The 26,638-nt window shown below is 44.7% G+C and overlaps 1 protein-coding gene across 3 annotated transcripts in view; it reads left to right on the top strand.

Moving 5' to 3' along the window:
- PHF21A (PHD finger protein 21A) overlaps positions 1 to 26,638 on the top strand; it is a 419,360-nt gene that overhangs the window by 344,976 nt on the left and 47,746 nt on the right. For 2 of the 3 annotated variants that reach the window (XM_078684392.1, XM_078684391.1), the window contains 3 exons: positions 4,219 to 4,279; positions 10,699 to 10,856; positions 26,419 to 26,574. In XM_078684392.1, coding sequence (XP_078540518.1) covers positions 4,219 to 4,279; positions 10,699 to 10,856; positions 26,419 to 26,574 — 375 coding nt within the window. The remainder of the gene's footprint in view (positions 1 to 4,218; positions 4,280 to 10,698; positions 10,857 to 26,418; positions 26,575 to 26,638) is intronic. The other variant, XM_078684393.1, reaches the window with a different exon arrangement.

Below are 26,638 nucleotides of genomic sequence, written 5' to 3'. Positions count from 1 at the left end.
TATTTTAAATGTGTATGGCGCGGCAGCTACCCGAAGGTTGAGATAGTGATTGAGATTGAGATTGAGATAGTGATTTTCTAGACGTAAATGAATAGGTAGGGAGTTCCAGAGGGAGGGAGCCAGATACGCAAAGGACCGGCCTCCCATTCTAGCTCGTTTAATTCTGGGCATCTGAAATTTAAATTGATTAGACGAGCGTAGTAGACGTGGAGGGTGGTGATGGTGCACTAAGGAGCAAAGATATTTGGGGGCTAAGCCTGCGTTAATTCTGTGCATAAAACAGAGTGCTTTGAATTTGGCTCGGTTGTCAATTCGTAGCCAATGTAGTTCCCGGAGAGAGCCTGAGGTAGAAGCCATTCTGGGAAGTTGGCAGAGCAGTCTAGCTGTAGAGTTCTGGACTACTTGCAACTTGTGGAGCACTTCCTTGCAAGCACCCAGATAAAGCACATTGCCATAGTCCAATCCGGACACTACTAGAGCCTGAATGACAGTCTTTTGCGTAGAGGAAGGGAGCATCCGAAGAATTTTACCCAGCCATTTGAGAATAGGGAAACAGGTAGAAGCGACTTTGATAACTTGTTGCTTCATCGACAATAAATCGTCTATAATGAAGCCCAGATTGCGTGCCGACTGTGAGGGGAGGGGAGAAACGCCCATTTGAGATGGCCAATGATGGGGGCCCCAAAGGTGTTTATTTTTCCCAAAAAGGAGGAGTTCAGTTTTCCCACCATTTAGTTTTAATTTGTTAGAAAGCATCCAGTCTGCTATCTTGTTTAGTCCCAGCTGAAGTGAGGGTGACTCTGAGATTTCATTGGTGGAGAGCGAAAAGAGGAGCTGGGTGTCATCAGCATAAGAATATATACTCAGCCCTGCTTGCTCGGCAATAGTAGCTAGAGGGCTGACATAAATATTAAAAAGCAGAGGGCGGAGTATGGAGCCCTGAGGGACTCCATATAGGGAAGCCTGGGTCTTATATTGTGCATTAGAGAAAAATACCTGGAAGGTCCTGTTAGTCAGGAAACTGGATAGCCATTTGAGAGCCAAACCGGTTATACCTCTAGATTGGAGGGTTTGTAGGAGTGAGGTGCGAGAGACAGTGTCAAGGTGAGATCTACTTTACTTCTGCCTACCTTTTGGGTTCTACTGGACTATGTGCACACTATACCTCACTTTGGTATGATATATACAGAGCCAGCTTCCTACAGGAGATATTTGGTCTGTATGTAGAAAGCTTCTGGAGAATGGCCTAGAGAAAGTCAAAAATGAGCAGCTTCCTCACTGGAGCAATCCAAAGGAAAGCATGTTATGGTATACTTGAGGTCCACTGATACCTGTGATAGGTCACTTTGTGCTGAGGCTGAATTGCTGAACAAAGCTTTACAAAGCGTGTCAGAAAAGCAAATATCAGCGTCTGGCATTATTTCATAACAGAAACTCTAAGGTATTAAGTTCATGCAAATCAATCGTACTGGACTGACCTCCTGACCCCGTTACGGGGAGTGACTGGGCGAGAGATATTAAGGGAGATCCGGGTGGTGCTGCTTGGTCTACTGCGCCAACCTAAAACAAGAATCTCAGTAGGAAGTTTGTCCTCTTGGGATTGGTGCTGGCAAAACACGGGATAGCCATTTCGTGGCTGAGCCGCAAACCGCCTAAAATGCTGCAATGGGTGCGAGACATGAAAGAATGGGCGACGGACGAAGTGATTTGAATACAACAGACCAGACGCGATGAAAGCCTAAGAGGATGACCTTCAGGCGTGGAGAGCGATGTGAGGAGAGCTGACAAACAAGGTACTGAAACATGAAACGCACAATGACTTCCGATTATACTGAGTTCAACGTATTGAGTTAGGCTTATCTGCGGCTACCTGTGATCATTTATTGGGACTGGACGGAGTTGCAAGCGAGGTCTGCCCTTTGATGTGCAGGAGCTTTTGAATCCAGTCTGGCACCAGGTGCAAGCACATCTGTAGTCCGATAGCCACCACAACAAATGTTACCAAATGCAAGTCATTTATGTGCTAAAGGAGACCTGGATTACGATGTTGACCTCAAGATACTCTGGGGTTGTAAAGCAGATCAAGATCTCATTTAAAAATGCTGCGTCTCGTGGCGTTTCACATAGTGTTGACTAGTTGTTTTCCAAATCTCTATGGCAGCATTTTTGTCTCGTTGATAGTGACAATTTGTATTTGATCCATCTACTGAAAGGCACAGACCTTCACACTGTGGAAAAGGAGTGTTACTGATTTGTGATGCCTTCTGCACTGCTTTGTAAAACTCAAGACAGTCAGTGCCACATTAGGTTAATGGTTCTCATGTTACTGGGCTGCAATACCGCACGGTGTCCTAAGGTGAACTCCGGCAGTACAATAACTTCATGGGGCAGAAATCAATAATCCCTTTATTAGGATAGAGATTTATAAAGCGCACTAAAGCCCAAGGGTGCCAAGGTGCTGAGATGACGGGGAGAGGAGAATGAGCGGCTGCTGACTAAGTTGAGAAAAGCCAGGTCTTCACTAGTTTTTTAAACACTGTAAGGGATTCCACCTGGGAGATCGAGGAGGGTAGAGTATCCCAAAGTTTGGGAGCGGCCACCGAGAAGGAGCGGCCACGCCGTCTGGCTTTGCGAACTCTAGGAATGTTCAGTTTTCTCTGGGATGAAGATCTCAAAGTCCTCCCAGACGTGTACCATTTAAACATGGTTTTCAGCTGTTGCCAACCTATATTATGCAGGGCCTTGTGAACCGTAGACAAGGCTTTGAAGGAGATTCGCTTCCTAATAGGGATCCAGTGCAGAGTGCGAAGCCCCTCCTTTGCTGAATGCCTTTTCGGGATATTAGGGATCAGCCTAGCAGCTGCGTTTTGTATGACCTGAAGCCTGTTCAGGGAGGCTGTACTAGTATTCAAATACAAGAAATTACAGTTGTCAAGCCTCGCGGTAACCAGTGCAGTGACCAAGGGTTGATGTAGTGCTGATGGAATATACAGGAGCACCTTTCTGAGAGTCTTCAGACTGTAAGCACAAGTACTGACAGTGCGGCTGACCTGAGCCTCAAAAGTCAAGCCCGCGTCACAAATAACCCCCAAGTTTTTGACTGTCTTGGCGGGAACAGGAAGGGGACCGCAAGCTCCCGGCCATCTGGCATTTGACGAGATTGAAGTCTGGGGACCAGAAACTAGGACCTCGGTTTTTTTCTGCATTGATCTTAAGGGAGTTATTTTGCATCCATTTGATAACACTGGCCATGCACTGGTTACATTTCCTGGCGACCGACTGCAGATCATGAGAGATGTAAACAATGATCTGCGTGTCGTCAGCTTAGGAGATCTCCTGAAACCCAAAGGACCTGACCAGCTTGCTTCAGGACACCTTTCCATTTCGAAATGATGATGATTTCTGTGGTTTGCTAGAAGTTTTCTCCAAGTGTAAATTTTAAATAATTAGTGTTTCAATCGCTAGTTGGACCCTTCCCATTCTTGGTTTCAAAACTAGCTCCCACGTACGCCAGCTTGCTTTGTGATGACATATTTCATGTGTTTATGAAATGTTGGTCTATTTCTTCTGCATCCATCCCTTCTGATGCTTCCAAGTCATCTAGGAAGGGACGCGTTTACTATTCTGTTCATTGTTTATGAACAAAAACGAAGAACCTGTGATGAAGAAGGAAAGAGGTTATTTACCTAAACTAGCATTCGTTTATCATAGTGTATTCTCATTAAAGTCGAAAACTACCCTGCCTCTTCGTATTGAAGCCAATGGACTACAGAAAGAGTTATGGATTTTCAATCCCACTTCCCTCAGTTTACTGTCAAAGAAGAAAAATACCAGCTACAATACTGTGGCTCACATTGGCTGCCTTTTAAGTGAATTATTTTTTTGCAAGTGATAATGTGTGCCTTCAAAAACAAGTTCTTATATTTAGTAGTTTTAAAAGTGAATATAATAAATGAGTTATGCAACAGTTCTTCCTCTTCAAAAATGATTTGACCTAAGTATTATATCAAAAAATGAAAAAGATGTTGCTTTGGCTTGATTTCTTTATTATGATCATCTTAGAAATGTATTTTCCCCATCATTGTTTCTACACGTGGTCCAAGACATTCATTGCTTATGAATGCATGGAGATAACTGATGTTCAAAGTATATAATATTTCATCCTAATGCAATCAAATGAAAGGTAACTCAGGCTCTTTTCTTTTTTCGGTCATACAGCGCAAGAAGAATGCGGTGACGTACTTGAACAGCACGCTGCATCCTGGGACACGTAAGCGAGGTGACTACCCTAAATTAACACTTCGGCTGGGGGCGCAGTGCATGGGAGTACTTTTCCACTCTGTTTTCCTGCTTTCTTTTGACAGCTCTAGTCCATATTCCAATAGCCGTTCTTTTTGGGATGAGTTTAGCTGTGTTTATTCTACTGCGCCTGATTCAACCTTTGAGTTAGTGGAGAGAAAATGTCACTAGTTTTTCAACACTAAGACACTTACTTCCACATCCTAGTAAATTTAGCAGGTTTACATATGTGAAGATGTGTAATAAAGCATTGCACACATTAGCCCTTCAGAGAATCGCAGGTGGACTACGTTCCCTTGCTTGGAAACCCTTTGAGCTGCAAGTAGTTTTCCTGAGTGCTAGAACACAAGTCCACTCACAAATAGTACTCCTGCTCTCTCTCTCTAGTAGGTGGCACCGTGCCACTCTGCACCAATGCTGTTCGTTTGGAAGTGAATAACAGAGCCACATAGAAGCATCACCCAGGCGCATTGACGTCCGTTCCTTTCTCTCCACGTCTTCAGACTCCGCTACATCCTTCTTCTAAAAAGTTTCCATTGTACAAGGATGTGACCTCATAAAAATACAACGTTTATGCCTTGTAGGGACTGTCACAAGCCGATGTCTGTAACGGGTCCCTCAAGGTGCACCTCAGGTGCTTGGGCTTGTCGCAGGACTCCTAGGCTTATGATGACTGCACTTAGATGAAGGCAAAATTCTAAATACTGAAACCCCGGATAAACTTGTGCTGGTCCAGTGCCAGATTAAAGGCGAAGACCCGCTCTGAAAGTTGTTCTTCAGGCAGCTCTTCCACGTGATCGAAGACTTCGGGTAAGCAAAGAAACAACACGAGAAGTCCAAACAGCACTCATCCCTGTCCTGCCATTCTCGTTCTCCTGAGAATGAGCAAGTCTTCACAGTGCCTCCAGGTCTCGCTCCAGCACCACTAAGGAGTCAATTCTATCTCTGCTCCCAATGCGCCCGAGTTCCCTAATCCATCTGTGAAGTTGCAGCAGGCCGAGGCCTTTCAAGAAGCCAAGCTGTAAGTTTGTGGCAGGTTCCGTTTCAGCGCCTTCTGGCCCCCTTGAATCTGGTTCCATACCTTTGTCTGACCAGAAAGGAATCCACGCCAGCCCCTTGAGCCTCTGCGTCCGCGAATAAAGACCCTCAACCGATCATGGACTCCAATCCAGCGCCTTCTTGACAAACGCCACAACCAGATCTTGATCCATCTGAATCTGAGACTTCCATTCTGACCATAGATTGTTTAATGGAGACAACAGTAGTGGGAATGCGGAAGAGTTTGATTCCCCTTATGGTGACAACTGGTACTTTGACCTACAGGATGCCAATGGGCTGGACTCCTCACCAGATACTTGGCTTGTTTCTTACTCTGAGTCGGCAATAAAGTAAAGCAGTTTTTATGCTGCATTGATCAGGGGGCTGCTGAGATTCTTGACCCCCACCTCCCCATTATGGAGGTAAAGACAAATGTTTTGTTAGAGGTTCTACAGCCTGCCCCAGCACTGCCCAAGCACTCCCCAAGCACTCTATTGCTCTTCTTTGAAGCCCTCACTGAGAGACTTCGAACTACACCCTCTAAACAAGTAGATACATTAGGTAAGCATGTGTTCTCCTCCGTTCTCTCCTAGATCTTCGCCCTGCCAACACCTTCCTGTGCAAGGACTAATTCAAATGCTCACACTCGCCCAGGTTCTCCCAGCCCTGGGTCCCGGAGGCTGCTTGGTTGCATTGAACCTGCAGGACCCTCATTTTCACATCCCTGCCCTGCAGGGCCACAGACAGAGACCTGTCGGATGACATCCAGGTGTCAGAGGGAGCTGCTGGACCACAGTTGTGCTAGCAATAGACCCCTCTCCCTGGCCCACCCAGAGTGGACAATGGTAACGGATGCATCGCTACTGTGTTGGAAAGGGCATCTGGGAGAAGTGGAGATCAGAGGACTCCAGCCTCCTATGGCGGTCCACCTCCATATCAATTTGCTGGAGTTTCGGGCAGTTCACCTTTCGTTGAAGGCCTACCTGCCCTTCATCCAGGGATAGCTGGTGCATGTTCTCACAGACACCACCACCATGTGGTACTGCAACAAGCAAGGTGGGACCCTGTGCCTAGAGTCTCCATGCCTCTGGCGCTGACCGAATTGTCGGGGAATTTCCTTGGTGTCACACCACCTGGCGGAATCTTTAAACATAATCACAAATGTAATCTACACCCAGAGATGGCACGTGGCATCTACCATTGGGAAAACCCTGGTCTGATCTCTTCACAACTGCGTGAAACACACAATCTCTGCACTTAGAGTGGAGCGTGGAACTCCTGTATGCCTTCTTGTCGCTACCTCTACTTCCCTGAGTTCTGAAGAAGATCAGGGATGACTGGGCCCAAGTCCTTCTACTGGCTCCGGATTGCTGCATGAGTGTGTGGCACCCAGAACTTCTGAGCTGTGAGCGTCTGTCTTCCGATCAGGCTGCCACTTCGGGAGGACTTCCTGTCGCAGGAGCAGTGCAAGGTTCTGCACCTCTATGCATGGAAATAGAGCAGCAACAGTTGGTCCACCATCATCTTCTTTCTGAGGGCATGAATGCTGTTATGGCAGCCAGGCAGCCTTCAACTAAATTTGTGTATGCGGCTCACTGGGACATATTTGTGGCTTGGTGCACTACCTGCCAGTTAAACCCTTTGCCGGCAAAACTGTCAGATGTGTTGTTTACTTTGTTTGACCCAGCAGGTATTGCTCCGGGCATTATTAAAGGTTACCTGTCGGTCCTTTCGTGCTTTTTTAATTTTGCCGGACCAGCTGTCCATGTTCAAATCACCAGTTGTGATGCATTTCCTAAAAGATTTACAGTATATGCTTCTCGTAAGCCTTTCATGATGCCATAGTAGGACTTAAATCTAGTTGTTCCATCTCTAATGTATACCCTGCAGAACCCCTGCACAGTTATACATTGCAGCTACTCCCTCTAAAAACTGTCTTCCTGGTTGCAGTAACATCCGCACGCCGGGAGAGTAAACTTCATGCCTTTTTGGTCCACCTTCCATCTACCATCTTTTTTCCTGAGAACCTGGTGTGAAGGACCAAAGGTTGCAATGTCTGTTCATGTAGGCTACGATCGGCAGGCCGGCAGTTGGTCGTTGTTCCCCGGGTCAAGGGCAGCCGGGCGGGAGGGCGTTCCTTCCGCTACCTGGCGGCCAGGCTGTGGAACTCCCTGCCGGGGCAGATCCGTGGTTTGGACTGCTTACTTGCTTTTAGAAAAGCTGTCAAAACTTTTCTATTTCCATCAGTTTAACCCTCTGTAACTCTGCTGTCATTTTCGTTCTCTGATCTCTGTGCGTCTCTTACTCTGTAGCTGAAAGCGCCGGGACGCCCCTTCGCTGGGGCAGCTGTGCGCTATACAAGCCACTCTAACATAACATAACATGTGGGACAAGCCATCCCGCTTCAGACCACCTTCACTCTGCCTCATACTTCGGAAGAGAAACTGCTTTATCTATGTACAAGGAGAGAAATCTGCAAATTTGAAAATTCCACCAGAAGAACAAGTTACTTACCTTCAGTAACGCTCTTTCTGGTAGAAAATATGTCTAACATTAAATTCCTTTCCAACTCCACGTTCTGTTGTATGGTCTCTTTCATCTAAAAAGATTCGAAACTAGGAACACGCACACTGGTTTAGTCATTTTGCTGATGGTCTCCATGTGTGGGGAGCCTAAAAGAGTTCAGAAAAGAAATTGACTTCAGCGTGTATGGGCGACTCGATTGCAGGCCTGTTAGTCACTTCCAGAGCAGAATGGTGTTGATCCAGAGTTGCACAGCATCACGTAACAGCATGCAGGTGCACAGCTTTTTATTAGTTTTTCAGATCCACCCTGGGGAAATTGACAAGGGGCGGAATCTACGGTTAGATAGAGTATCCACCTGAAAGAGCGTTAGCGAAGGTAAGTAACTTTTTCTTCAGGACATTGATTAGAAAAGGGGATCATGAGTTCTTGGTTTTTTTGAATATTCTTATTTTTTCCTGTGTTCTGAAAGTCTGAGCTGTATCACTTGAGTCTGATAATAAAGGGTAGTACCTGTTAATACAGTGTGAGTTCAAGGAGCTTGATGGCCACAGTACGCCGGTGGGAAACCACTCAAACCACATTACATAGGAATAGAAGGAATTCAGTTTGGAGGTAACCTAGGAGTAGATTTGTGATGCTCAAGGCCTCTCTCTGTATTTGCTGCATACCCCAATACCTTGTCAATCCTTCGCCAAGACTTTGAGCTGCTGCCAGTCATCTCAGAAGGACGGGGAGCTCCCCTTTGAAACTTTCTGCTCTCATATAGAACATCACTGGAGTTCAGCTTTGTTTCATTTTGTTGAAGGCAAAACAGATTACTTATATGTAATTACAAATCTCCAGCTGTAGTATCTTTCATAGGGTGAAATGCTGGTATCATCCCCATCATCAGGCTGGGAGTCTGTAAGTAATTTACAATAGCATTTTCATGGCTGCACAACTTTAAAACTGCATTTATTTAGTAGAACTTTGGCCTGCTTAAAAATCCCCACGTATCAGACAGTGAGGTGAATTTGCTTGTGAACTTCCCTCATCTTTAAAAGCCATCAGACTTCACATTTCAACTGTGAAGGGATAAAGCTAGGAGGGGAGCAAGGAGGGCCACATGTGAACGTAGTTAAAAATCTAATGCCAGAGAACTGCATCGTAAGTAAGAAACACGTTCCTTCTCCCGAAATGGATCTTCCATAGTTTCATAGTGTTGAATTAAAATAGCAATCAATGCATTAGTAAACACATTGAGAAAAGTGGAAGGTGGGAACCCAGGCTCACCTTACAGAAGGGAGTTACAAAGAGCTGCTCGTCTTACTGCTGATCCGCACGTTTCATGTAGCTCCTGCCCCTCCCCCCTCCGCCCCCCCCCAAACAGTAATTCATGGTGAGTTGTAGTTGCATTTGTGTAGCACTTCATACACCTTTGCGCAGGTGCAGAGCTCATTTTTGGGATGGTGACACTTCAGACCTTGGGGCCGTGCCCGGTTGGGAGGCTGCATGTGAGCCTATGCAGGAAATGTTGTACTGTTATGTGTGCTCGCTAGAGCGGTGCCCTCATCTTGTCTTATGGCACCGTGCTTAGCACTGTGATGTCAGTAACTGTAAGCTATATGCAGCAATCGGGACATTCTTCACGTCCAACTGGAATGGTCTGCATTACAGGCATCCCCAAATGAATAATGCTTCTGCGTTTTCCAATTTTAAATATGGTGAGGGATGAGGGCAGGACCTAATGAGATGGACTATATTATAGGTATCCATAGTGCCAGACTTATGTGAGTGATCTCTTTGTGTTCATTGCCTTGGTTGAGTTTGATTGATGGTACCCTTAAAAACATAACAGTATAGGTGTCCTCTGGTAACTCTGGTCTGTTCTTGCTAGCCAGCCGGACTAGAAATGTTGTCTCAGGACCACCAAGAATGATCCCCATGCTTTTATTGATTACAGACAGCCGTGATCGAGTTCACTGTGGTGGTTCTTGAGATGTTTTGGTGCATGTGTCATCCAGCCTGCACTGTTACCGGCCATGGTACAGTTCAAATGTAGAGACTCTCGTTCCAGTTGGGGCTCCTTGTACCACTGTCAACCACCTTGTATTGATTGCAGCCAGCAATGGTGGAATCCACTTGTGCTCATTCCCCAGATAATTGGGCAATTCTGCCATCCACCCTTGACTGATTACAGCTGACTACGGTGGCGTGTACGTGTGCTGTTCCTGTGACATCTGTCCTTTAATGGGCAGTTTTCCCTTATGGTCTCGTGGGTTGGTTCCTTTAAGGTTTTATTGTTGGTAACTGAGGGGAGTGTGTGGGCACATGGGAAGGGATGGGACCTGGGACATTAAGTTCTACGCTTGCCATGCCCTTTATCACATCATAAGGGGGCAGCTGTTCCTACAGGCTGGAAACCCTGCGAAGACGTTGGCTGTAGAGTACCGGAGTGATCATCACAGTGGGTGTTTCCCGTAGCACACTGCAGATGATCTTCACTGCGTGTATGATGGCGCGTCTGCAGGGCTGTGTCTGCAGGGCTGTGTCTGGTCGTGATCAGTTGTATCTTGTTTGAGATCCTTTGCTTAAGATTTCCCAGATAGTAGTTCTTTTCAGAATGTAAAGTTTCTTGGCGATGTGCACATCATACACTTTCTGTTCTTGCTAACCTGCTCTGCTTTAAATCTTTTATCTGTTCTGTATTCCTCTGCTTGTGACTTTTGTATTAACTTTGTGTCTCTACTGCCTCACTTCCTTTTCATGCTAGCCAATGAGGATCACTGGCCTGAGGTATGTAAGATGATTTCTTTTTTCCCTTTTTGTTTGTTTTGTTTTCTTTGAACAACCTAGGTCGGCCTCCCAAATCGAATCCTCTGCTTGGGACACTCACACCGACATCCCCCCCTTCCAGCCATACCAACTCCCCTGAAAGCGAACGGACAGACGCCGCTTTCCTTTATCCTGCTAGCATTGCGGCTGTGTCCTTCCCGAGCCCTGTTTCCACAGAAGTAAGTATCCGTTTGGGAAAGGGCATTTAGTCACTTTGTTAGAAAGAGGACTAGATACACTCCTTGGGCACCTAAAACAGAAGTGCAACTGTGTGCGTGTGTGTGGAGCCTGGCTGAACAGTGTGGTACTGCAAATTGCCACATTTTTGTGGTGGTGATCATGGACTGCCCCTCAATGTGACAGATATCCACTTCTAGAGGTGCACACGTACCACTGATCACGTGTGAGGCAGGAGACACACTGCCACAGCCAATGACCCTGTGGAGCAAATGTTAGGTGCATCTGCAAGTATTTACTGAGCCAGTGTGGCATGAATTCTCTGAACGCCCTCATGAACCCTAGTTTAGCCTCTTGGATCCCTGGTACAGTTAGAGGTGGTGACCACTTGGTGTTCAGAGAAGGAAACAAGTAATGAAATATCAATAATGTAGGACGGCACAGGCGGGTGGCGTGCATCTGACGTCTCCCACAATCCTAATGGACAACCCAGTTTGTCACAACAAAAAGAAAAATGTGACTTCAGGAGTCCCACAGAATATCAGGAGTTGTTTAAAAGTGTTGTCCTCAATTTCTACCAACTCTGGGCCAAGCAGTCACCCAAGGCAGCCATATACTATGATATAGGAGCATTTATGCTAAGAAAATATAGTGATAAGACGTACATTAAACCAGGTAGTAATGTAAACAAATCACTTGAGGGTCTGTCACTTGAATACAATGTCTCAAAAGAGGGAATGTGCAAGCAGCACTCTTTGAACGAAGGGTCTAGTAATAGGAAGAGTGGTGACCCAGAAAAACCCTGTGTATGTTGGCCTATGACACTGCAATCAAGTCTCAGATAATGTGTGAGGGCATGTAATGAGAATCTAATTAAATATTCAGAAACTGTACATAATTCACCCATCTACTGGCTGGGCTCGGAGTAGGATCTTGTTTTTAATTAAAAAATTCAATAAAAGTGGATGTTGCCTATAAGCTGGCTCGCTGTGGCGTCAGCGTGAAAGCAGCAATTTTCTACACCTTAGACACCATGTTCATATTGTTTTATTTTAACCTACAGAGTGGTGTCAGAGGAAATCACCATGTATGAAAGAATGCTCTAAGATTGAAGCCACCAATGTGCCGTTTTGGAGATTAGGTCTCTGCTAATCGCGTTGTATGAGAATGCCAGTGCATATAACGTTTGCGTGTTTTTTCCACCTTTATAAGAATGGATGTCCACCAAAGACCCTGAAGTTTCACGTGTAACATCCTTACCAGAGGTCATTAAGATGTTCCCTCCATTAGTAATAAGAAGGTGAAACTTCATACAGTAATGCTGATGAAAATTTTACAACCTTTACATCTTAGCAGAAAGACATCCTGACTTGTCTAGATTATCCACATTTCACTCTGTAGCATACAACTCTGGTGGACAGGCAGAGATTACACTTTTCTGGTAAAAAGGCAGCATGTCTCTTTTAGATGTAAGAAAGGCTGATGCATGGTTCTTCTTCCACTCCAGTCACTGAACAATATTTTCCGAAGTGCTGCAAGAGCAAAGGCAGGATTTAGACCGACAGTTCTAGGAAATGTTCGATTCTCCAGCTACATACCCGCTCCCTAGCTTGGGACTCTGCCTTGCAGTCATTGCACTACATGCAAATCTGTACAAATAATGTTATAGAAGAAAACCATGACTTACCTCCAGCAGTGCTTTGGGACTTTGACTCCTTCAGATTCAAGCACGAAACACTTCACTGAGAGGGAAAAAAGTAACTAAAAACCATATCAGACTGCCATCTGTACCAGGTGCCAATCGTGATAGGGAAAATACCATTTGAAGATGGGCGTGTTTTGTTCTATAGCCACTTTTGTTTTTCAATTTAACTAAAAAGTGATGCTAGTCTGACCCAGTCACTAGATGATCGAATCGTACACATCATGTATTAAGTTAAGCTGTAAAAGCATTGTAACAGGTAACTGACAGTGCTGCCCTCCAGTCTTAGATAATGTGTGTCTCTCACATGACAACACAGCCTTCAAGTCTGAGGTCAGACTGGGCACTGGGTCATGTGACCGAAAGAGTGAGGCTGTCTGACAGGGTGTGAAAAGACTTTATGTTGCTCTTAGGTCTGGGGTAACGTGCATCTTTGCATGCACTCCTGTTACTGTTGTGTCCTCCAGTGTGGGATTAAGTCATGTGACGTGCTGCCCTCATGAGCTCATGGGATTCAGCCACACTACCGCTTCTCAAGTCCGGAATAACCAAGCCAAAGTGTTTGGACTTCTGGCTTTCGCCTGTGGTCTTGAGATACATGGTGCAGTTCTCCACTGACAGCATCCTCACTTCTGGGTGGTGAAATCATGCTTGGGGATGCCTTAGTGATCATGAGGTTCCATGACAGTATTTTCACAGCATGTCTGGGATTCTGGGATGAGAGTCATGTGGAAGGATGCCTTAGCGATCAGGTTGTCCACTGACAGCATTGTGACATCTGGGATTCTGAGATGTGAGGTTGTGTGGATGGATACCACAGCGATCAGGGTGTCCACTGACCGCATTGTCACAGTGTGTCTGGGATTCCTGGCTGTGAGGTCATGTGGAAGTATGCCTTTCCAATCTTCACCATTAAAGTCAATGAGTTAACCCTGTGTCCCTCTGAACCTGGGTATTATTGATATGTTTACAATTGGGTTCCGCTGGGTAGAATCAATTATTTATTTAGTGCATTAACACTTAAGTGTAACAACATTACTTTCCTGTAGTCTTAAACTAGTTTTGTACACACCACAAAGATTCTTTAAATTATACAAATAGTTCATTTATATATTTAATTTAGTGGAAAAGACTAATAAAAACATAACATCACACAACGTTATACATAACAAGACAAATACAAAAATCTCTGTCCTATTAGGAATTTCATCACTAACCAGCAATGCCAGTTATGGTTGGAGTGACTCAGGACGTGAGGTTATGCATCAACGTTTCGACCCTGGTGTCTGTGCTAATGGGAGGGCATCACATAGGGTCTTTTTCAGGACAAAATACAGCATGCTGTGACAGCCTAAATAAAGAGGGGGATTTTATTAGGGAAGTGTGTACAAAACAAAGAGCACTTTTGTGCAATAAAAAATTGTGCAGGCTAAACGGGTCACTCACCAGAGTACTCCAAAATTAGAGAACAAAAACTCCTCCAATCCTGGATGGAGTAAGGGTAAAAATCAAGTCGTCTTGGTGTAATGGCATTCGTCCATCCCTCCAATTTTGGATGGAGTCAAACGTAAAAGATACTAAAGTCCTCTGACAACAAAAATAATACTGCTGACTAAGGATATCTCATTAAATATGAGGTTAAAATGTTAAAAAGGGGATGGTGGACTCACCAGCAATGCTACTTCGTCTGGACATGATCCTCACACAAGTAGTAAAAAATAAACTTGAAATGCATCCGTCAGGAAACTTTGAGCAAAGCACAAAAAGATTTTTGTGCACTCAATTGCCAAAAACGCTGTCTCCCATGTTATGGTAGAATCTGCTGTGTAAATGCAAACTGTTTTGGATTTGCATAGAGCAGATGTACATGTCTTGACGGTAGTGTAATAAAAAACCATCTACCCAACCAAATAATTTTTGTCGGAAATGGGCTATATTCCAGGCAATATATTGTCCTTGGAGGGCTCCAACAAAATATAAAGCCAATTGCCCAACAAAGCAGTGCCCTGGAAACTGTGTTTGAATCTAGCACATAAATGGGAATTGTGAAGACCCTTTATGGAAATGGCACACGTATAAAGGTAATGGCAAAATACAAAGTTTACAGTTGCAATCAATTTGTCCGAAAAAATAATTTAAGTTGTCGTGAATGGGCTATATAATACAGGCAATGTATATTATGCGTGGAAGACTCCAACATATTGCAAAGTCGAATTTCCAAAAACGTGCCACGGATACTGTGGCTCAATCTGGCACATAAATGGGAATTATTAAATCCCGTCATGGAAATGACAAAAGTATAAAAGAATTGACAAAACGCCAAGTATGCTTACCCGAACATTCCATTGCCCTAAATGCAACCCGAAACACGCTGGCTGCGTTGAGCCGATATTGTACAATGTGAGACTTCACATCAATGGGTACGTCAACCGCGTATCTCGTGATTGTAGTGGCTGTCTCCATCTTTATATTTATTTGTTATGCAGATATTTTCTTATTTTGTGAATGCTTCACCCTGGATACTATTGCAGTTGCTTAGAGCCCACAAACATCATTGTGTTTAGGTCTCGCGTAGCGTTGCAGCGCAACGCGCTGCTCTCTCTGCAATACCTCTTGTGATCAAGGAGATTTCAGAAGGGGACTTGCAGCCCCGCCCCTCTTTTTCAATGGCTGGTGTCACCGTTTATGCTAAACGGTGGCCTGTCACTGGAAATTAGTTTTTTTTTTTATTGCCGCCCTTTCCCTTTTCGTCCTGCCTATCCAGACTGGATCGTCTGCTTCACGGCTGTTGTGAAGCAATTCCTTATCTTTATAGGGGCCATCTGTTTCTAATTAGTTCCTCGCTTGTTTTGGGCTAGTCTCACTTTTTTCCTCTGCTGTGGTTTCCTTAGTGACGCAGCGATGACCAATGGAATTGCCGCTCCCCCCTACGCCTTTCTCCTATACAATACCAGGGAATGCATGGGAGCGATGAGAAGTAAGCCCGCTGGGACCCGAAACTTAAACGCTTTTGAAAGAAGTGATTTGGGGTTCAACAGCTGAAGCAGCGTTTCACAGATAACATTGCTGAAATCAGTGTAATTCTGTCCTCGTAGTTACCCATGCCTGTCTCCCCAGGAATGGGGGTTGGACAGTAAAGCTGAGCTTGCATTTTGTGCTTGTTTCGCTGTACGGTTTATTCTGTGGAATGCGCAGATGTTGTTCTGTCCTGACTTCGTTGTAGTAACAGAGGCACGCTTTGACTTGGGGCTTGGAGCATAAACGGACCATCTCGCCAGCCCCCAAAACAACCAGTGCTAGAAGATCCTGCCCCCCCACCCCCAAATAAAAACTGGAGTTGGAGGAGACTTGCCCCCACGCAAACTGCATAGTGTAATAATGTGGGGGAGGTTGTGGTGGTGCCATGCTTCTGATCGCTGTACATGTGTATTACCTAGTATCGTTTAAGTCCCCCGCTATGTTGTGTGGTATTTGTCTAGCACTGTGATGCTTGCGGGCGGTGCAAGCGCTATATAACAACTCTCAATCAGATATAAAATAAAAAGTAGGGATTATGACCATCCCTGCACTCTTCGCCTTCGATAACATACATGCCCCACCACCTTTGACCTCACCGGGTTTGGGTACCTTACAAAGTCTTCTGACATCTCCCCGCTTGGGGCCTGCAGAGTTTGGCGGGGGTGGAGAGTGTGGCTGTGAGGCCCGGTACTACTGCTTCCTTCCTTCACCTGTCCTAGTGTGCCCTCATGGAAACTATGAGTCAGCAGCCTCGCCACCTCACGTCCTCTCGCCTCCACATGCATGCACTGTCACACTGCCACCGCCACCACGGGCTCCCTCCCATCTGCAGTGTTTGCAACCGCGAGGAGCCTTCTCGGGGCGGCTGGCTCCACCCAGGTAATTGCTTTTTTCCACAAGCACCTCATTCATGTCGCTGGCCATTGTAAAATAGCCAGAAGCAACATATGTTTTAAAAATACGGGACATTTGCTATTAGCGTTCCTATAGCTACTAAACATACGTTTCATCAAATAGTAAGTCATGTCCAAATCTTCAGCTTAAAATATAAAACCCCCAATTTGAATCATGTTCAGAATGAGGTCAGCGAGCCAGACACTCATTTTGTTTGCGTCCTCCGGCGGAATTCGGGAAACATTGTAGCCAAATGGGGACTTTCATACCTTGGTTCTCAATAAATTTGGCCATCTCGCCTTTTATCCACCCATCCTTCCTTTCTCTATCCGTCCACCACTTCTCTCTTCTCATGCTCCCTTGTTTCTATTCTCCTGCAGTGTCCCCAATCTAAGCCAAAGAAGCCATAAACAAGTTGTTAAAGGTTTGTGTTACACTCACTGCCCAGTGACCCTCAAGCTGCTACAGTGGGGGAATGATGACGCGTGACGCCCCTGTTGTTGTGCATTATGCATAGATTTGGAATTGCATGCCCGCCTGTGTTTTTACACGTTTCTGCATTTCCTATGGCTTTGTGCAGTTTTAAAAGTTTATTTCACACAATGAGTTTTCACATATTGTTGAGCCATTTTATGAAAGAGTTAAATTGACATACTGGATTTTAAGTAAATCTGCCCATTTCATAAAGATATGTGCCTTTAAAGGCTTGTTCTTCATTTCGTATTTGTCTGTTTATTTTTCATTTATAGCTGAAATTCCTACACTGTCTTTCCTAGTGAGCTATAAGAGTGGCGTAGAGCAAAATAATGGGGCTCCCTTGTAAAATGTGATGAGGGCCCCTCAAGTTTCCCATAGCTCACAGATGTACATTGGCATTAGAGTGAATGGGCCCCTGAAGGTTTGAGGGGTTCTTGAAGGGTTGTCGCCTCTTGCGCCGCAGGGGCCTGGTTATGTCCCTGAGCTATACAGTCGATATACAGCTTCGATTTCACCAATGAGAATAAATGCTCTTTTCATCCGGTTAAAGCAGTTGTATAAGGCTAAATGAGAAGAGTTAATATAACACTTAGGATAATGTGCTGCATGGCTAAATACTTATAAGATCCTAAAGGCAAGACTGTTGCATTGCAAATGCTTGTTTTCATATGCATTGCCCCCTTGTTTGGAAGTTATGGTCCTTTGGGATAAGTGGACATTGTATATGTTTTGTGTCCACATGTTTTCTCAATTGATTGATAGAATTTTTTACCTCACTATTGTTTTTGCTATCCGCAAACTTCGATATTTTTTAATTCCCATTTCTGTGACGCGCTCCTATTCATGACCTGTTCTAGCGTCTGGAGGCTTGTGCATCACATGACTGACTTCCAAGTCATGTGATATGCGGTAGACGTTTGTGTTGACGCGATGTCCCACATTGTACAGTACCGGCTCACTGCAGCGGAGTGCGCATTTCTTGCCGGTTACAATTTGTTGAAGTCCTCTACGGATAATATACAGTGCCTGTATTATAGCCCATTCCCGACAACAAATTAAATTATTTGGACAAAATGATTGCAACGGCCTATTTGGGTAAGCAAACTTGGTGTGTTGCCATTACCTTTATATGTTTGCCATTTCCATGATGGGTCTTAAAACTTCCCATTTATGTGTTGGATTCAGCCACAGACTCCGGGGCTCCATTTTGTTGGGCAATTGGCTTTATATTTAGTTGGAGTCCTCCACAGACAATATACACTGCCTGGAATAGCCCACTTCCGACAATGAAAATTATTTGGTCGGTGAAGAATGCTTTTTATTACACTACCCACACGACATGTACATCTGCTCTATGCGTGTCCTTCACAGTTAGCATTCACACAGCAGATTCTGCCACAACATGGGAGACCACTTTTTTGGCAATTGAGTGCACAAAAATCTTTTTGTGCTTTGCTCGTAAAGTTTCCTGATGGACGCATTGCATTCCCAGTTTATTTCTTACTACTTGTGTCAGAATCGAGTCCTGGTGAAGTAGTATTGCTGGTGAGTCTACCATCCACTTTATAATATTTTGACTTCATATTTTAGTGAGATATCCTAAGTCACCCATATAATATTTGTTTTCATAGGACTTGATTATCCCTTACGTTTGACTCCATCCAAAATTGGAGGAGTTGATGAATGCCATTATACCTAGATGACTCGATTTTTACCAACCTTTACTCCAGCCATGATTGGAGGGGTTTTGTTCTCCACTTTTGGAGTATGTTAAGTTATCCGGATTTTTAAAGAGTATGGCGGCCCCCGCATCGAGGCATCCCAGCGCTAAAGCTAGCAGAATCAGAGAGAACAGGGGAGCTAGAAACTGGAGAATAGCCACGTCTTGATCATGTTCCTGAAGATCCAGTGGTCCTGCCTGCTGCAAACAGCTAGAGGGATGGAATTCAGAGGGCAGGTGCCACTGCCCGCAACGAAACGCCCCCCTGCTCTTGTCCTGGGCACTCGCGGTACACAAGCCAGGTGCAAATCTGCTGAGCGCAAGGCTCGAGCAGGAAAATACAAAGAGCACAGCTAGCCTAAGATTTGGGGACCCAAGCCATAGAGGACCTTGTGAGTAGTGCATAGAGCTTTGACGTAGACTCTTTTTTTCTATGAAGCCGGCGAAGAAGGTCTGAAGCATGGTAATACTTAGGTAGTGCAAAGAGCGCACGGGCAGCCGCGTTCTGTGCCCGTTGTAGTCTTTTGGTTACAGATTCATTAACTCCCAATAGCAACCCATTGTGATAATCTAACCTTGACAGCACAGTGGATTGGACAATCATCGGTCGATTAGGTGCGTCAAAAAGTCCTAGGATGGGCTTGAGGCTGCAGAAAAGGCCAAAACAGGCACCAGCCACGGCCTTAGCGTGCCCCACAAAACAAACGAGAGGACATCGTCCACCAGCACTCCCAGGTTCATTTGGGGAGTGGGGAAAGAGGTGTTCCAAGAGCCGCTGTAAACCATTGACCGCCCCACAGATGAGTGTCTCGACCTACCAGAAGCACCTCTGACTTGGTGGAATTTACTTGTAAATAGTTGCTCGCCATGAATTCCAACATGGCAATGAGGTCTTCTTGGAATTTCACCTTGTCCTGGTTGGAATTGCTGGAGAAGGTGAACACTAATTGGGTGTCATCAGCATATGATAATAGGGAAACTTTTCGAGCTTTCGCCATAAGGGCCAGCGGGTGTATGTAAATATTAAACAGAGTAGTGCTCAGAGCCGAACTCTGAGGCACACCACACCAGAGAGGGTGAGCACAAGAGGTGAACAGGGAGCAGAGACGTGGAAAGACCGATCGACCAAGAAAGACGGCAGCCAGTCGAAGGCCTTGCCATTGACACCGATCTCCTCCAACCAGCACATAAGAATCTTATGGGATACCATGTCAAAGGCTGTGCTCAGATCCAGCAGGATCAGAGCTGAGGTTCTGCCCTCATCCAAGGTGGACCGGAAGTGTTCCGTCACCTCGATTAGTGCGGATTCGGTGCTGTCTGGGGCGAAAACCGGTTTGTGACATATCTAGGATTGTATTTACTTACAGATATTGAGTCAAGATATTATTGACATAGGACTCCATAATTTTTGAAAAATATGGGATATTGGGCAAAGCTGAGATGCATCTAGCATAGGTTTTTTTTTGCAAGGGATTACTTATAGCATGTTTCCAGTACTTACTGATCAGCTCCCAGCCCTCCGATAGGAGGCAATGATGGAATTCTCTGAAGAGGTTAAGTTTCGAAGGATCATTGGGGAACCTGATTTTACCTTCACGGACTGTGATTCGATGTCTTTAAAAGACAAGGGTGGAAAGACGTGAAGAGAGTGAGTTGCAAGCTTCTGGAGGAAACTCCCGAATATCAGAGAGAGCCTTCTCCTGACTGAATGTGCTGTAAATTCTTACTCTGGTGAGTGACCATTTCGGCCAACACAGCTTTATATTGCACAAAATTGCTCTTTGTTTTGTACACACACCCCTAATAAATTCCCCCTCTTTTTATAAGGCTGTCACAGCGTGCTTTATTTTGTCCTGAAGAAGACCCTATGTGATGCCCTCCCATTAACACAGACACCAGGATCAAAACGTTGAGGCATAACTTCACGTCCTGAGTCACTCTAACCATAACTAACTGACATTGCGGGTTCATGATGAAGTTCATAACAGGACAGAGATTTTTGTATTTGTCTTATGTATAACGTTTTGTATTGTGTGTCAGTCTATTACGTTGGATCAGTATTTGGTACATCAGTCACTAATAAATTGGTTCCGTTTGATATTGTATGTTCTGTTTTGTTTGACAGCCTTTTCCACTAAATGAAATATATAAATGAAATATTTGTATAATTTGAAGAATCTTTGTGGTGTGTGCAAAACTAGTTTAAGACTAAAGGAAAGTAATGTTGTTACACTTGATGATGCACTAAAGAAATAATTGATTCTACCCAGTGGAACCCATTTGTAGATTTGCAATCTTCACATCTGGTCTGGGGTTCAAGGCTGTGAGTTGTCTTGAAGGATGCCTTTTGCGATAAGGATCTCCACTGACCGCAACGTCACAACTTGTCTGGGATTCTGGGCTGTGAAGTCATGTGGAAGGATGCCTTAGCGATCAGGTTGTCCACTGACCGCATTGTGACGTTTGGGTTTCTGGGTTGTACGGTTGGGTGTAAGGATGCCATAGCCATCAGGATGTCCACTGACAGCATGGTCACAGCTGGCCTGGGATTCTGGGATGCGAGTCGTGTGGAAGAAGGATGCCTATCCGGTCAGAATGTCCACTGACCGCTTCGTCAAACTGGTCTGGGATTCTGGGATGTGACCTATGTGGAAGGATTCCTTTCTGGTCAGAATGTCCACCGACCGCATCACAGCTGATCTGGGATGTGAGTTGTGTGGAGTGTGGAAGGAGGACTTAGGGATCAGGGTGTCCACTGACCGCATCGTCACAGCTGGACAGGTATACTGGGCTCTGAGGTCATGTGGAAGGATGCCTTAGCGATCAGGCCTGATAGGGTAAGTATAGACTTGTGTCGGAGTGACCCCCACCCCACCCCGGCCTTAGAGAATAACCTATATGAGGCTATGCTGCTTCTCAGAGATGGCGCTGTGAATGGGGTCACACAAATGTATTGTCCTTGATGAATTGCCTGTCTGTAACCACTAACATGTTCTCAATTGCTTTATATTTTTACAGACGTCTGCGCTCGAACTGTTGCAGTGTTTACTTTTGAAATGTTATGTTTTTCACATGTTTGTCCCTTCCACCCCCTCGCCACCACATTCACTGCATTTCACCCATTCTTCTTTGCAAAATGCATTGTCAATAAGCATGTGCACTAATCCTTACTTGCAGCGCCTTTCAGTGGGGTTTACCGGGCACTTTCTGTACTAACGCTGGTGGGCAGGGCTTATCGTGGTCAGACTGGCCTAAAGGCGATCTGGCAGCGCCAGAAGAGCTGGTCTGACAAGTCAGTGTATGGCCGGCGCGGGCCGGTTTCTTGATTGGTTGTGGGCCTGTATTAGTCAGGTGGGCCAGCTTTTACTGTTGACTTTTCTGATATTACCACAAACATTGCCTGCAGCAAGCTCAAATCCATGGGGTCTTCCATCCTCTGCAAAACTCCTATACATCTTGTCTTTTCAAGCTTAAAACGGCCTGGGTTTGCAAATGTGGCCCACTTTTTTATTTTGTTTGAGCTGTTTGGTTTGCTAGTAGGGGCCAAAGAGTTTGGTCCCCCAACCTATTTTCTGTCCTAGTCTGACCCTTGGGTTTGGCGGTGTTAATATAGGCTGCCTGAATTCAGCAGCTTGGAATTAAGATGGGGCCGTGCATGTCAGCTGTGGTAGAGAGAAGACCTTTTTCTGACAGCTGTTTTCATCTTTCTGGTTCACTTCAGATTTGCAGATGGAGTAAAGAAACATGGTATTAAAGCTGTCACAGACTGAAAGAGGGTTAGAAAGAGTTGTAAGCACTATGCCGCCATGTCCAGTGTGCAAGATAGGATTATTCACACTGACTGGTCCAGAAATGTGTGATTTACACACACGTCGAAAAGTGATCTCTGTAAAACGATTGATTAGCATGTTGGCAAAATTGGGTGTACTCAAGTACTTGTCACAGTAGATCGGTACCGGTTCAGAAAACAGGAAAGCAAGCTTAATTATATATATTACAGTATACACATATGAAACAATGGCAGCTACATAAACAGTGTCGGTATGTTTGCAGATTATTCCTGCAAAAACTAGAAATTCATAATCTGGAATACTGATTCTCTGCCGGCAGCATGTGAATCAGACGTGAAAATACAGCATTCGGCTTTCAAGGTCCACTGTGCTTTGGTCCTCAAATTAGTGTGCTTCCGTTGGGCTCATTTTCAGATTATCTAGATGGGGAGCTTTTCCTGTTTGTGATAATCACGGTGACAAATTGGCTTGTGAGCACAAGAGGACAGATGCTTGACATCTTGGTTGGTTTGTGCTGTCACTATCTACGTTTGTGAGGTTTACAATTACATCCCATCGAATCCCCTTTTAGGATGCAGCCCCAGCGCTCAGTGGTTCCTCAGCTCTCAAATCCATCTTCCTTAAAGTCGCAGCCCGTGGCAGGATTTCATATGGCCTAGTTGTTGCCTGGCCTGTTAAATTCCCTATTGCCCTCATGCTTACTGGTTTAGCCAGACGATCGAGCCATGACCCTCTGTATAGTCCAAGACTTTATCTTCAATTGCAAACAATTTATTTTGATCCTGTGCTCAGAGGAACCCATACTGTCTAATGTTCAGTTGAGTAGAATTGATTGCCCTGGAAATGTCATCCAGGTGTTGTTGTTCTAATGATGGACTTTCTGTTTTCAGATCTTTTTCTTTCTTTAGAGACCAAGAAGAATAGATCTCTTGGATAGCTCATGTGGCTAGAGAGAGAAGCAGATCAGCAATGCCCTTTAGTGGCGTAATGTTGTATAGGGTGGTAGTTGAAGCCCCACCAGCCGCCTTTAAATACATCTTTTGAATGCGGGCTCCTTGGCGTAAAGATCTTAATGATAGCCGCTCAGGTTGGGTTCATTCATGCTTGGGCTGTTGAAGGTTGCTGAGCTTTGGGTTTTGAACAAACCATTTGGATGAGTGTTTAGTTCAACTTTGCTGTGCTCTATTGTTAGTGGTCAACTGTGAAGTTCTACGCCCTGGTCATGATCAGCTAGGACATGGATACTGAAAGCTTTTAGATCAACAAAAATTGTCCCCCAACCCTGAATCTTCTCTCTCGAACAGAAGCCTTGATAGAATCTCTTGCAGCCAGACATGCCTGTGGTCTATATTACCCTGGCCTATAGCCTATCACCGTCAAACGTGTTGCAAGCTTGAGCGTAATCAGAGAACCTGCAGCCATTGCTTCCAGCAGAGTCTTCTGGGAATCTAGCGAAGCCATCTCGGTCTCCACTTTTGGCCTTGTTGTTCTCGGTCATCTGATGTTCTAGGTATAATAGTTGACCATGTGCATCTACTCTGTGATTTAACGTACTGTCTACTTTCTCTCTTGCAAAGCAGTTACCGTACCAATCAAACTTTAAACCCTCTACAGCTCTTCACTGCCTTTCAGCTAGGTTTATATTACTAAATTCCAAACAGTTGTACGAAATCGTGGAGATGAGGTTTTGTATATTGTCAGCTTGTAAATGGGATTCTGCACACCTCTGATAGTTCATATCCGCGCCACATAATTTCTTTAAAAGAAAGTGCATGCTGGATAATTTTCATGAGTCACTGGCATTGCAATTTTATTTTTAAATGGCAAAGACAACATGACTGCCAATCTCTGTGGAGAAAGTGGAGAAACAGATGTAAAAAAAAACAATCATCTGTCACAACACAAGCCTTACAAAGATTTTTAATGAAGACAAAAAATCTTTGGAGAGGAAAGGTTTTGAATAAAAATATAGAGTTTTACAACCTAAAGATCCTACTCATATGAGCAGGGTAAAATAACTGGTGCTCTGAAGCGGTGCTTGGCGCGATGGGATTGGGTGCGAGGTCTGCTGACACCTTAAAATTAAGTGTCCTCATTTGTTACCTTTCAGTGGTAGCCTGTCTGGTTACTTTTCTCTTCATATCGCATGTGTTTTTTAGGGTTCTTGAGGTAGCAAGGCTATGGTTATGCTGTAAGATTATTATTATTTATTTTTTGTTAACCTCCATTTTTTTGAACCTCATAAAAGAAGAAAATACCATCCCAGTTTTGGTGAACAGAGCCTCAGGTAGGCTGCAGTGCATTAAGCATTTAAGATTTACAATCTTTGCCATTTACTGTAATTGTTATATATATATATATGGTAAAGATCAACATTTTCTGGAATCCCTCATGAGGATGGGACAGTTCTGCTGTTTGTTATATCAGTAAAGAATCCTTTGATGAAGAACAAGGATTAGAAGTAATATGTCCTCACTGGTACCCAGAATAGCTTCAGGTTTCTACTAATGAAAGAAAGAGAGCTTTTATGTTAGAGAAATCAACCTTTCGTTCTGAGTGAATTGGCACTAGAGGCACAAGTAATGAGTGCCAGCAGGAGATCCATCTACCGGCCAGAAGGGCCACCTGAGGAATTGGCGCCTTCGGGTCTTGAGCTTGGTTTTTATGTCTGATCGCCCTCACAAGCCACGCCCCTCCGGCTGACACATTTTGTCTGCTTTGAGCTTGGCTATAGTTTACAAACATGTTTGCAGAATCTTGGAAGCACAACTTGCTTTGGAGCTGATACTGCTAATGTTTTCTGCTTTTGTAGCTCTCCAAGCAGTGTGTGGGGAGTTCTACTGTGAGACTATGGGTCCATGTAGAGTTCCCAAACATCATTGCTCCTTTGACAGCCAAGTGACACTTTTTGAGGGACATTTCTTGAGCACTCATTTGAGGGCTGCGTTATATTCGACATTACTGTGTCATTTGGCTTAGGATCCAGCATTTCCTAACCTGGGTTTATTTGGCAGTGTTTATGATGATATTTCATCCACTTTCCCAACACACTATGGTCTGAGCTGCTGGACCAAAAAGTATCTTCTGGACTGACATGTCTCCCTAGTCTACCAGTTTATCCTTGCAATTCAAAATGCTCCTGGGCTCGTCGAACATCTTTAATTCTAGCATTTGTTGTTTGTAGCATTTCCTTAGCAGTAAATATATATAGGGCTCTGTAACTCCTAAACCTCTCTGCACAGACTTTTAATTAACCTAAGTTTATTTAGCTTTACAAGAAACAAAAATATGTACACTTTAGGATATGCGCTTCATTGCCTTAAAAAGCAGTTTTGTACAGAAAAAAATGGATTATGTTTAAATGAAACCACTTGTTTTATTTGGCTTCAGAGACTTGGAAAAGAAACCTCAATTTCTGATGGGCATTGTTTGGTGCGTAAGCGCCATTTGTAATGGGAAGTGTAAGGTGGTGATTTGCACACTCTCTTCTGTTCTGGAGTACATGCAGTGTGTACATTTTGTCATTTTTTTAGTCTTGTACATAGTGAATTCTTCAGTGCTAGCATTTGAATCATATTGTGAATCTTGGGCAACTTCACAGCAAACCGTCAAACGTGGCGATGTCTGCCAAGCAGTGCTTGTTATCTGGTGATATTACTCAGCGGTATTGTGGTACACTGAAACAAAGGAGGAGGGGGAATTCTACAGTGATATATATGACCAGGACTCTTGCTGCCTTTCTGTGCTCCGAAAGGTAGGCTTTCTCCCACCCCGCCTTTGCAGACGTAGAGTGTGTGATGCTGTAAGACCCACCGGAACCCTTTGCAATGGTATTGAAGCTGTACTGAAGAGTGACACAGTAACCTAAGCATGTGGATGTTAAAGTTCACTTTTTTTGCCTTCTCTCTCTCTTTCTCTCCCCCTTTTTCTCTCTCTCTGTATCTTTCCAATAAATCTTGCAGGGCGATATCCATGAGGATTTTTGCAGCGTTTGCAGAAAGAGCGGGCAGTTGCTGATGTGTGACACATGCTCGCGTGTGTATCACCTGGACTGTCTGGAGCCTGCTCTGAAAACTATTCCCAGGGGCATGTGGATCTGTCCTAACTGTCATGATCAGGTATTGTTCGACAGACGGGACACAAGTTTCTGTCAGAGAATGGATAGGGGTGACCCTCTTTGGG

This window comes from Lissotriton helveticus, chromosome 3_2 (genome assembly GCF_964261635.1).
Source record: "Lissotriton helveticus chromosome 3_2, aLisHel1.1, whole genome shotgun sequence".
NCBI classification, from domain to species: Eukaryota; Metazoa; Chordata; class Amphibia; order Caudata; family Salamandridae; genus Lissotriton; species Lissotriton helveticus.
The sequence above is the reverse complement of the archived record's forward strand: the minus strand, read 5'-3'. Positions and strand labels throughout refer to the sequence as shown.